This window comes from Nomascus leucogenys, chromosome 12 (assembly GCF_006542625.1).
Source record: "Nomascus leucogenys isolate Asia chromosome 12, Asia_NLE_v1, whole genome shotgun sequence".
Lineage (NCBI taxonomy): Eukaryota > Metazoa > Chordata > Mammalia > Primates > Hylobatidae > Nomascus > Nomascus leucogenys.
This window is the reverse complement of record NC_044392.1, coordinates 82,363,864-82,377,106: the sequence shown is the minus strand read 5'-3', so window position 1 is coordinate 82,377,106 and position 13,243 is coordinate 82,363,864. Positions and strand designations below refer to the sequence as shown.

The 13,243-nt window shown below is 37.4% G+C and overlaps 1 protein-coding gene across 2 annotated transcripts in view; it reads right to left on the bottom strand.

The window, feature by feature from the left end:
- GLMN (glomulin, FKBP associated protein) overlaps nucleotides 1–13,243 on the bottom strand; it is a 45,080-nt gene that overhangs the window by 4,068 nt on the left and 27,769 nt on the right. Inside the window, exons 8-16 of one of the 2 annotated variants that reach the window (XM_030825044.1) lie at nucleotides 10,169–10,356; nucleotides 8,428–8,481; nucleotides 6,824–6,854; nucleotides 6,632–6,721; nucleotides 5,420–5,461; nucleotides 5,135–5,208; nucleotides 3,301–3,385; nucleotides 2,084–2,193; nucleotides 1,325–1,388 (exon numbers count right to left, since the gene is read on the bottom strand). In XM_030825044.1, coding sequence (XP_030680904.1) covers nucleotides 1,325–1,388; nucleotides 2,084–2,193; nucleotides 3,301–3,385; nucleotides 5,135–5,208; nucleotides 5,420–5,461; nucleotides 6,632–6,721; nucleotides 6,824–6,854; nucleotides 8,428–8,481; nucleotides 10,169–10,356 — 738 coding nt within the window. The remainder of the gene's footprint in view (nucleotides 1–1,324; nucleotides 1,389–2,083; nucleotides 2,194–3,300; nucleotides 3,386–5,134; nucleotides 5,209–5,419; nucleotides 5,462–6,631; nucleotides 6,722–6,823; nucleotides 6,855–8,427; nucleotides 8,482–10,168; nucleotides 10,357–13,243) is intronic. The other variant, XM_030825045.1, reaches the window with a different exon arrangement.

Sequence of the window (13,243 nt, the reverse complement as noted above, 5' to 3'; positions counted from 1 at the left end):
ATCTATACCTATAGATACAGAGAGATCTCTCTATACCTATAGATAGAGAGATCTCTCTATACCTATAGATACAGAGAGATATCTCTATACCTATAGATACAGAGAGATCTCTCTATACCTATAGATACAGAGAGATCTCTCTATATCTATAGATACAGAGAGATCTCTCTATACCTATAGATACAGAGATCTCTCTATACCTATAGATAGAGAGATCTCTCTATACCTATAGATACAGAGAGATCTCTCTATACCTATAGATACAGAGAGATCTCTCTATACCTATAGATACAGAGAGATCTCTCTATACCTATAGATACAGAGAGATCTCTCTATACCTATAGATACAGAGATATCTCTATATCTATAAGATATCTCTATACCTATAGATACAGAGAGATATCTCTATACCTATAGATACAGAGAGATATCTCTATACCTATAGATAGATATCTCTATATCTATATAGATAGATATCTATATAGATATAGGTAGATATCTCTCTGTATCTATAGATATCTCTATAGAGATAGATATCTCTATAGATGTCGATCGATATCTCTATAGAGATAGATATCTCTATCTATAGATGTCGATCGATATCTCTATAGAGATAGATATCTCTATCTATAGATGTCGATCGATATCTCTATAGATGTCGATCGATTATCTCTATAGATGTCGATCGATATCTCTATCTCTATAGATGTCGATCGATATCTATCTCTATAGATGTCGATCGATATCTCTATAGATGTCGATCGATATCGATATCTCTATAGATGTCGATAGATATGTCTATCTCTATAGATGTCGATAGATATGTCTCTATAGATGTCGATAGATATCTCTATAGATGTCGATAGATATCTCTATAGATGTTGATAGATAGATATCTCTATATCTATCGATATAGATATATAATTTTTTTTTTTTTTTGAGACGGAGTCTTGCTCTGTTGCCTAGGCTGGAGTGCAGTGGCGCGATCTTGGCTCACTGCAAGTTCCGCCTCCTAGGTTCACGCCATTCTCCTGCCTCAGCCTTCCAAGTAGCTGGGACAACAGCGCCCACCACCATGCCCGGCTAATTTTTTGTAATTTTAGTAGAGACGGGGTTTCACTGTGTTAGCCAGGATGGTCTCGATCTCCTGACCTCATGATCTGCCCACCTCAGCCTCCCAAAGTGCTGGGATTACAGGCGTGAGCCACTGTGCCCGGCCATAGCTGGGTAAAATATTAAATATTGGCTTTAGGTACTGAATATCTGAAACATTCCTTATGCCTTTTGAATATACTCACAGTTTCTTTTCAAATACTTCACTTACTTGATTGTCATTTTCATTATCTTTGATAACCAAATACCTCAATAAATTTAACGAAGCCATAATCCTGTTAATTAAAAATATATATTACTTACAGTATGGTTTTATATAGTCAACAGCAATCTCAATAAGCTAAAACTTTGGGCATATTTTTATAATTAGGTTTGCCAATAGAAACTATTTCCATTAATATCTTTTTGAGTAGTAATAACATATCATTCTTGTTTTCCATTTAAGTTCAAATCATACAATTGTGAAAATTATTATCCTTGTTTAAAGAAAGCCTTGTTATCTTTAATATTTGAGAGCATCATCTCTTGCTTTCTAAATTTTAAGATTACTTTTTAAATGCTTTTAACCATTTCTCAATATCCATTCCCATATACTGAAACTGATTATATGTTATACATGAAAAAAAAAATGACCTGGAAAACAATAAAACAACAAAACCTAAACACATAAATTATATACACAGATTTTTAGTTTTAAGTCACAAATGCTGTCATTGCAAATTTCTGTGGAATGCTGGGTACATAAAAGCTATCAAATCATAGTGTTGGTCATTCATCTAGAAAGAGGAGCTTTTTATTTTGTTTCTACACATTATCAAATCACTTAAATATGAAAAATACGTAACTTAATGTATTAGCCATAGATCATAAAATCACAGGAAAAGACATTGTATTACTTTAGGTCCCCTAAGCAGACGTCTCACATTTTATTCTGAATTTACTATGTGAACTTTAGGAATGGTCACCTCACCTATCTGAGTTTTGCAGTAAATCTGTTTCCGCACCCTCTGGGAGAAAAAGTACCAAATCAAGAAGGGAAATCAACTGTGGTCCTGTAAACCATTTGTTGTTACGTGTTCTCTGAAAAGCAAACGAAAAATTGAGAAAGGCTTTAAATAATAGCTTGATAATTCATGTGTTTTTCTAATACCTTGACACTACAAAAATAATTACACATTTAAAATACATTTTTTAACTTTAATTTCCATACTTTTTTTTTTTTTTTTGAGACGGAGTCTCACTCTGTTGCCCAGGCTGGAGTGCAGTGGCGCAATCTCGGCTCACTGCAAGCTCCGCCTCCCAGGTTCACGCCATTCTCCTGCCTCAGCCTCTCCGAGTAGCTGGGACTACAGGCACCCGCCACCACGCCTGGCTAATTTTTTTGTATTTTTAGTAGAGACGGGGTTTCACCGTGGTCTCGATCCCCTGACCTCATGATCTGCCCGCCTCGGCCTCCCAAAGTGCTGGGATTACAAGCGTGAGCCACTGCGCCCGGCCCTAATTTCTATACTTTCATTCACTTTCCAGACACCAGGAACAAACCCTGCCAGTTTGAGAACATTGGTCACTCTGTTTTCCATTTAGAATTACTGAGCACTCAGAAACAGAAGAGACTTAAGTTTCCATTCATTTTCAGAAGCATATAACAAAGCAAAAATAAGCCACAATATCAGCTCAAAGAGGCCCAGTGTGATGACTCACACCTGTAATCCCAGCATTTTGGGAGGCCAAGGTGGGTGGATCACTTGAGCTCAGGAGTTCAAGACACGCCTGGGCAACACCGTGAAACTCCATCTCTACAAAATTAAAATTCAGCCAGGCACAGTGGTGGGCACCTGTAGTCCCAATTACTCAGGAGGCTGAGTTGGGAGGACTGCTTGAGCCCAGGAGGTGGAGGCTGCAGTGAGCCGAGATCATGCCACCACACTCCAATCTGGTGATTGATAGGAGTGAAACCCTGTCTCAAAAAAAAAGCTCAAAGAATACAATTTAAATTTATAATTAACAAAATTTCCAAATTCAGAGTTTTTAAAACATAGTAGAAATAGGGGAAAATATATGCCTTAATAGTATTTAAGTAATAGTAATACTAGAGATAGAGCAATAACTCACATTAATGTATTCTACATATGAATAAATATACCCTACGAAATAAATTGGTAATTGACACTTTGGCTATGTTCTTACCTTTAATGACATATCAATTTGATTTTTGATATTTTGAATAATAAAAGCCTCCACACCTGAGTGATTACTTGTATTCAATAAGCACCTTGAAAGCAAAATTACATTAGATGTGAAATTATCCTGGACAGCATTAGAATTAAATGGTGATAAAAGTTTTACAAATTCAAAGAGGCCATATGTTACTTCTAGGAATAAAAACCCCACAGTAATGGTAATTAGCAAGGTGATCAACCAATTACAAAGTCACCTGTAATAGTTATTGCTCTCACTAAATGGTAAATTCTTATTTATTTTTATTATTTTTAGACAGTCTCGCCCTGTCACCCAGGCTGGAGTGCAATGACATGATTTCGGCTCACTGCAACCTCCGCCTCCTGGGTTCAAGCGATTCTCCTGCCTCAGCCTCCTGAGTAGCTCAGATTACAAGGCGCCCGCCACCATGCCTGGCTAATTTTTTGTATTTTTAGTAGAAACAGGGTTTCACCATGTTGGCTAGGCTTGTCTCGAACTCCTGACCTTGTGATCCGCCCACCTCAGCCTCCCAAAGTGCTGGGATTACAGGCATGAGCCACTGCGCCCAGCCGGTAAATACTTATTTATAATTGGATCTTCCAACAAGCCATTTCTATCAAACCAAATTTGAATATTTTTATGAACATAGTTACAATAATTTAACATGGCAAGAAAGGGCACTAATATAATGGTCTAAAAAATCCCCAAATTATTTCCTGTGAAAGTAGTCTAGTGCTAGAGTAGCTTAATTGCAAAAAACTAGATATGACTAGCTTAAGAAAAAAAGGGGATTTATTGGTAGAGATAGAACAGAACAGGAAAGCTGGTATAATATCTAAGAATTGAGATTTCGTAAACTTGCTCTATCAATAGAAAACCAGAAAAGATAGGATCAGGAGTGTTGGCTGGGCATGGTGGCTCATGCGTATCACCTCAACACTTTGGGAGGCTGAGGTGGGTGAATCGCTTGAGCCCAGGAGTTTGAGACCAGCCTGGGCAACATGGCAAAACCCCGTCTCCACAAAAAAATTAGCTGGGCATGATGGCATGCACCTGTAGTCCCAGGTACCTGGGAGGCTGAGGTGGGAGGATCACCTGAAGCTGGGAGGTCAAGGGTCAAGGCTGCAGTGAGCCATGATCACACTGCTGCACCCCTCAAAAAAGAACAGTGCCAATATTGGCCAATCCCAAGTAAGACATTTTAGCAAATCCAGCCTGCTGCCCAATTTTATCAATAAAGTTTTACTGGAACACACCCATCCCAAATACAAAGTCAAAGTTGAGCAGTTGCAACAGAGACTGTATAGCCCATAAAACCTATATTTACTATTTGGCTCTTCACAGAAAATTAGAAAGTTTACCAATCTTTAACTTAGAGAGTTGCTAGAATCTTATCCACCTCAAAGAGCACTATTAGTAAACTCTTACTATTAACATAGTGCATAGCCTATCAAAGTTGTAATTCTAGAGCCATCAATTTGAACTGTGAGTAATGGAGATTAGTGACATACATAAAGTTCCAGCAGGAGCATCATCAATCTCAGTTTAATTATTTTTAAGTCTATTTCAAATTTAGAGTATTCCAATTGACTGAACTGCAATATATACTATTATTCATACAAAATATAGACATATAGTATGTATCTGAAATATTTGATTAACCCTTTCTCTAGCCATCACTGAGAATTTATAATATGGCTTCCAACCAGAGTTGAATTACATGTAAAACATACCAACATACTACACCCTAAAACAGTTACATGGCATTAACATGACTTTTAATCAACCACACACTTAGCAATTAGCCATGCTTGATACATACCTAAATAATGTATATTTGCCTTGTGAATCCAGCTTGTTAATATACAGCTGAAGCATAGCTAAACTCTTTTTCCTCTAAAATGGAACAAATAATATTATTATATAAAATGAATAAAGATTGCCCAGACTTCATCACTATCCATTTTATGCATGTAACACATCCACACTTGTACCTCCTAAATATATAAAAATTTCACAAATTAAAAATTTTAAAAAGAAGATTAAATTATTTGTCAAATTTTCTCACTGTAACTCATTATTTTTTAGTCACCAAACATTTACATACCAGTGTCTCAATGGGGCAAAGTGTCATTACTTTCACTAAGCCCTGGAAATAAAAAAATGTAAAATTCAGATGTAAACAGATTATACTGACTGACTGCAAACAAACAACTATGATACATCAATAGGATACTAAAAATTCAAAGAAGTGAGGGTAGGAGATTTAAAAGTGAAGTAAATTGGTTTTTCTCTAAGCCTTCCATTCCAGAAAGCTAACTACAATTGATTTTTTAAGTGATATTGAGTAGAGTGTCACACAGTGTACTTATAAAAGCAAATGATAATTTTCGATTATGTCTACAGTGGCAAGAAAATGAAATCAAATCTACAGAAATATTAATTAAAAACAATCAAACAATATGTTAACAAAAACCATGTTTTTCTATTTAAATATTAGGAAAACCGGTTCCCACACTGAAATCTAAGGGTTTCCTTGGACATCATAACTAACAAAGAGTACTGGGCAAAATAAACCATAAGAGGGAAAAACAAAATGTATATTAGTCTTTCTGGTAATGAGTCAGTGGATGCCTTGGATGGAGTCCTGAGAACTTCAGTTATGAGAAACATAAAGGAGCTTCATTTTCCAAGATCACTACAGAAATAAAGTGTTAAAAGAAGAAAGTTATGCTTTTCTACTGGATGCTGTGCTATCAATAATGGTGGCCTCTAATAGCTATTCATGTTTAAATAAATTAAAATTAAAATTTAAAACTTAGTTCCGGCTGGGCGTGGTGGCTCACGCCTGTAATCCCAGCACTTTGGGGGGCGAGGTGGGTGGATCACGAGGTCAGGAGATTGAGACCATCCTGGCTAACACAGTGAAACTCCGTCTCTACTATAAATACAAAAATATTAGCTGGGTGTGGTGGTGGGTGCCTGTAGTCCCAGCTACTCAGGAGGCTGAGGCAGGAGAATGGCGTGAACCCAAGAGGTGGAGCTTGCAGTGAGCTGAGATGGTGCCACTGCACTCCAGCCTGGGCAACAGAGCAAGACTCCATCTCAAAAAAAAAAAAAAAAAAAAAAATTAGTTCCTTAGTCACATTTCAAGTGTTCAGTTTGGCTAGTGGCTTTCATATTGTCAAAGTTCTATTGGACAGCATTACACCAGAGCTTTCAAAGGTTGCAGAGTGGGAAAGGAATCAGAAAAGACCTTACTTTAAGTTCAGAACAGGCAAAGGGCTATTTTCAATATTAGAATACATATTTTCTTTACCTGAGGTACAGTAAGAAAACTCTTGATTTCTAAGTACTGGTAAAGTAGACTATTGTCTTCTATTCTCAATAAACTATTCTCCAGCAGCTCCTACAGATTAAAATATATGCAGATACATATATAGTGAAGTCAATAGCTGTTATTTGTTGACATAACTATGTATTTAAGTTATAATGGAAACAAACATCTTACCAATCCTTTGGAGATAACAGACTCTTCTGTTCTGAAAAATAATATTAAAATTTATCATGAATTTGTAAACTATTTTAGAATGATACTTCATCCTATGAAAAACCCAGCAAAAATTGAAATTTTAACACTTTTAAAATGCATATCATTAAGGAAAAATTCTGTTGAAGAACTTGATCAAAAGTTTTAATCCATCTTTGATCTGTCTTTTGGTTTGACTAAGGCTGCTAAATCTGACCAAAATAAATCTACTCAGGGATTATTTCCTAACTTCAAAACAATAGATCTTCAACAAGTGCTAAGAAACCAACTATACCCGATATAACCAATGCTATATATTCCAGTTGATCTGTAAAATCTTTCCAATTCTTTTTATTCAAAAAAAGACTCAATGACTCTGCAGTTTGGAAATCTCAAGAATATAGGACTTAGAATCAAAACAATACATATTATCACTGTATGAACAACACAAACTAAATGTAATGAATATAAAATCATTAAGATATACATAATACAGCAAATTTACAGAGTTAGTAACTACTTGTGCCAGGAGACCCTTGGAAATTCCTGCCTTGTATGCTGAGGCTTTGGACATTGCCATGTTACAAATCTTCTTTCACCTGGTAAGAGATGGGATTGATAAACTGTCACTAGTGTTCCTAGAGGATAATTGCAAAGCCCTAACTGATCTCAGGGGATAATTTAAACATGTTACATGTTATAGTGAAAGAAAACAAAGCATACAGTTTTGCGAAATTCTTTAATTTCTGTCTAGAAATTACGTATACCTGTTACTCTGTAATTTCCTTTTTATTTTTCTTTTGAGACAGGGTCTTATTCTGCTGCCCAGGCTGGACTGCAGTGGCATGATCTCTGCTCACTGCAGCCTAGACCTCCCAGGCACAGGTGATTCTTTCACCTCAGCCTCCCAAGTAGCTGGGACAATGGGCATGCGCCACCACGCCTGGCTAATTTTTTATATTTTTTGTAGAGAGAGAGACTGGTTTCGAACTCCTGGGGTCAAGCAATCCTCTCGCCTTGGTCTCCCAAAGTGCTGGGATTATAGGCATGAGCCACCATGCCTGGCTTTTTTTTTTTTTTTAAATAGAAAGTCCTGCTGCTTAGCACCTCAAATGAGAAGAGTTGTAATTGAATGATATCACTGTCAATAATCTAAATTATAAAAGGTGGAAGTCAAGACACCTCCTTCCTTTTGATGCAATTCACAGACTGTGTCCATGAAGGAAAAATATGGATGAACTTCTTTTATTGACTGCCCTTCCTTAAGATGGAGGAGGATGCAGTGGGGTAGAGGTGTTTTAATTTACCAACTTTTGGAATAAAAGAAGAAACCTTAGAAACAGATGACTGGAAAAGCCCTTAAGACAAAATCTTAATACTGTATTAGGTTTAAAATAAAAGAGACTTTGGTGTAAAACCTCTTTGACTCATTTCTGTCTCTCTCATGAGTTATTTGCCTCGCTGCTTTATAAAATAACCAATTAATTAATTAAAGCCTAGCAAAGAAAAGGCAGTCTCTGCTGATCTTAACAAGGACTATTTTAACATGACTATTTCACTTTGAGATACCATCTAAACGATCTTACCTTTGCAAAAAGACTTCAATGTGCCCCATATTAAACTGCAAAAGGTACAATGGGCTAAAATAGAAACAAAACAAATATATATATTATACACACACACAGAGATATGTACACACATACATACTGTTATGGGTTGAATTGTATCTCCCCCAAAAAAGATATGCTGGACTCCTAACCTCTAGTACCTCAGAATTTGACCTTATTTGGAGACAGGGGTTTTTATGGAGGTAATCAATTTAAAATGAGATTATTAGGGTGGGCCCTAATCCAATATGACTGTTGTCCTTATGAAAAAGGAAAGTTTGGAGACAGACACAAGCACACAGGGAGAAAAGCATATGAACATGAAGGCAGAGAACAGGATAATGCATCTACAAGCCAAAGAAAGACCATCAAAGATTGTGAGCAAATCACCAGAAGCCGGGGGAGAGGCATGAAGATTCTCCTTCACAACCCTCAGAAGGAGCCTTCAGAACTATGAGACAAACTATTTCTGTTATTTTAACCATCCAGTTGGTAGCACATTTTTACAGGAGACCTAGCAAATTAATACACATATGCTGTATAAGTTATTTTGGTGATAGAATGTGATGCTTAAGAGTATAGGCTCTGGGGTCAGACAGAGCTATCTGCATCCCACCTATGCCACAAAGTAGTTAGATCTTTGGTGGTATATTAACTTGTCTAAGCCTGTTATTTTCATCTGTAAAATAAGAGAATGCTCTATTTCACAGGCTTATTATAAGGATGAGATAATGCATATAAAGTTATTAGCATAATGCTTCATATATGGTGAACATGCAAATGATAGCCATTATTGCAACATTTACATAAATATACTCCTAGGTATATTCATATATAAATATACAAACTCACACAAATGCCCAATGCCTATAAGACAAATACACAATCCTTATTATAGAACTCAAAGTCCAGAAGGTATTACATTATAAAATTATACATTTTAAAAATAATTTTAATAAACATTGTGGGAAAAGAAGACAAGGTCAAGGTAATTATAATGGAAGGATTCAACCTAAATTGGGTGGTGAGTGAAGGCCTTCTTCAGAAAGTGACATTTAAAGATAAAGAGAATTTTAAGCATATACAAAGGCCAAATAGGAAAATTCATAACATTTAAACAAGAAACAAAAGGTCTGTGTCACTGGAGCATAGTAAACAAGAGGAAAGGTGGTAGGAGATGAATCAGGTCAATTAAGCAGAGACCAGACCAGGCATAAGTTTGTCTCAGAAGTTATGCAAAGGCATTAAGACTTTATTCTTAAAGCAATAAAAAGCCACTGGAGGGTTTTCAGTAAGGGACTTCTTTTAAGGCTTCACTTTCTGATATGTTGAGAATGTGTTAAATTAAAAGGAAGTAAAAGTGGATATATAAATATCCACTCAGGATTACAGCAGTCATCCAGTGAAAAGATGATGATACCCCTGGGTACCTGGCTAGTTCCAGGGTGGTCTCAAAAACCTCAAAACCAAGCCCAGTTTATCATCTTCTGATTCTTGTCCCCACCATTCCCTTACACCTATTTCAACACTCCCCGCTTTCATTACTTGTCTACTGCTATCTTTAACAGATTATAGCTGGGATCATTCTTATTAAAAATAGCCTTTATTATTTATTTAAAATGTATTAGTATGTTAATATGCATATATTAGACATTAGATAAATGAGAATTTTATGAAATTCCTTTTAGAATACATGAATAAACCAAACACTAACTCTTACCTTAAGACCATTGGAAGCTGATCAATACGGATGCCCTGTACAAATACTAGATATGCCAGAGAAGCCATTGAGTCTGCTAATTGTTTATCTTCTTCTTCTTCAAATTCAAGGTAATTCCAAGTTCTCTTTTTCCTTCCATGATTAAAAATCATTTTGGGGAAAGGGTGTCCAATTGCTGATAAAAAACCCTATGAAATGGATAAAACAGGAGACCATAGTACATAGACTCTAAGATGCCCCCCACCCCGTATTCAAACTCCGTATTCTCACCAAGGGGAGTGTAATCACTCCCTTTGAGTGTGAGTGGGACCTATGAGACTTGCTTTCAACCAACAGAATGTGCCAAGATGTCACTTCCATGATTAGATTATATGACAAAAGTGAAGGGGTTTCTGCAGATGTAATTAAGGTCCCAAATCAGTTGATTTTGAGTTATTCAGAAAGGAGACTATCCTGGGTGGCCCTAACTTAATCAGGTATATTTTTAAAGGGGGTCCAGGCCTTCCCTGAGAGTCAGAAACTCCCTTGCTGGCTTTAAAGAACTAAGCTGCCATGCTATGAGAAGGCTCATGGACAGAACTACATGGCAAGGGACCAACTACAGGCAGCTCCTAGAAGCTAAATGTGGTCCCTGACTGACAGCCAGCAAGTAAATGGGGACCTCAGTCCTACAGCTTGGAGGAAATGAATTCTGCCAATGGAGGAAACCTGGAAGTGGATCTTTCCCCAGTTAAGCTTCTGATAAGACTACAAGCCCAGTCAACAACTGGCCTGTAGCCCAGTGAGACCCTGAGCAGAGGACCCAATTAAGCTGTGGCTGGACTCCTGATCCATAAACTGTGAGATAACAAAGGTATGCTGTTTTAAACTGCTAAGTTTGTAGGAATTTGTTATACAGCAATGAAAAACTAATACAGAAGCCAACAGCAAAATTGTATTTTACATAGCATTTTATACATCAGAAGTATTCTAAATTAATTCAGAATCACAGTTTAAAAAAAGTTTAAAATGATGAATTTTATGTATATTTCACCACAATTTTTTTTAAAAAAATTGCTTCAGGGATATTTGAGAGCAATCTGAAATGTGAGACATACAAATATATGAAGCAAGGGTAAAGCAACTAAGATGAAGAATACTCTAGGAACAACCCTCCACTAACACTGTCTGCCTGTAGAGAGTGGGATGCAGGAACACTGGGCAGGGCAGCTGGGCCTGAGGAAACACTGTTGATCTCTCAGTCATCAGGGTTCTCATGTGAGACGAGAAAGAGAAGCATCCTTGCATGAGTGGGTAGGACCACAGGGCTAAATAAAGCTTTATGCTCAGGAAACAGGATCACTCCTATGCCTCTTGTACTAATTCTAGTGTACCGGAAAGCACCTACCTTCAGAATCCACTGACATTGATTATGAGTTTTGGCTCTACAATTTACTAGTTGTGTGACACTGGATGAGCCATAAAATGGCATACTACCTATGTCAAATATTTATTGAGCAGCTCCATAAAAAAAGCGTAAGAAAGTTAAAGTCACAACAAACTACCATATAAGAGTTAAAAGGGAATGAATGACAAAAATAGCTAAAGCAGAATGAATAACTTCCACACAAGTCACTCTTTTATTCAATAAACACTTAAGTGCAAGGTGCTGGGCCTGACTTTGTGGGGAATCATAAAGCCAAGTAAGTCTTTTCCAGCCTTCAGGGAGTTAAAAATCTGCTGATCCCAGATGGTTCCATTAGTCATTTCAGAATACAAAAAAGAACCATGGAAAATCATCCTCAGTCACAAGAGACTGCTATTCAGCGACCAGATGCTAAATATATACTACTGCAGTGATTTTCAAAGCCATGCATTCTTGTTATAGCTACAAGACAAAAAGTTTATTGCACTCTGATTCCAAATATCCTTAATCATGAAGCTCCATTTCTTTATTCAGCCAATGCTACATGTGTTTTTTCCAGAGTAAGGTAGCCCTGTTTTTTTTTTTTTTTTTTTTTTTTTGGCAACAAGGTCTCACTCTGTCACCCAGGCTGGAGTGTAATGGCATGATCATGGCTCACTGCAGCCTTGACTTCCCCAGGCTCAAGCAATCCACCCTCCTCAGTCTCCTGAGTAGCTGGGACTACAGGTATATGCCACCATGCCCACTATTTTTTTTTATTTTGTATTTTTTGTATTTTTTATAGAGATGGGGTTTCGCCATGTAGCCCAGGCTGGTCTTGAACTCCTGGGCTTAAGTGATCTGCCCACCTTGGCCTCCCAAAGGCCTGGGCCTACAAGCGTGAGCCACCATGCCCAGCCTAAGATACCCTCTTTAAAACATCATTATATGCAACTAGATTCTACAGTGCTGCTCTGGATATCTGAGGTCCAATCTGTTCCCAAATCTGGGTCTTCACTATCTATCCACACACCATCTAGCAGTCTTGCTCAGACCCAGGCTGTACCTGCCACCATACAACTTCTCAATATTCATGGCGGCTTTTGTCCTTTCAGGAATGTTCCTGTACTACAGCCTTTGAGACATTCCAGTGGTTCTGTACCAAAATAACTTGTACCAAAGTAAGGATGGCTGAGGCCCGTGAATCCCAACCACACCACACTTACCAGTACTTCTCCAGCACAGAACAGAAGACATCTCATTTCATCTCCTAGCTGGTCTCACCTCTACTTCTAGACTGCTATGTGCATCCTTACTGCTGGCTCTTTCTACTTGCAATGTTCCTTCTACTGAGATTTTAGAACCACTCACCTACATCCTTAGTCTCTTCACAGGATGCTTGTTCTGCTTCACTGCTTTAACTAAACCTGTCTGATTTCTGGTAGGAGATGCTCATTCTCACACCTTTTATACCACAGGGCCTAGAAGGCAGCTGTTGGGTAGGGGAGTACAGGTAGGGGCTTAGCATAGTATTGTAGTATTGGCTTTTTCTGTACTTTTCAACAAAAACACATTCTCCTTTGATGCAGATAACATACTGTCCTTTTCTCTGTCATATGCTGACTTCCTGGTAATTTCCTGACATTCACTGAAGACTCTGGCACCTTCTCATAATCTTTTTCTCTACCCAA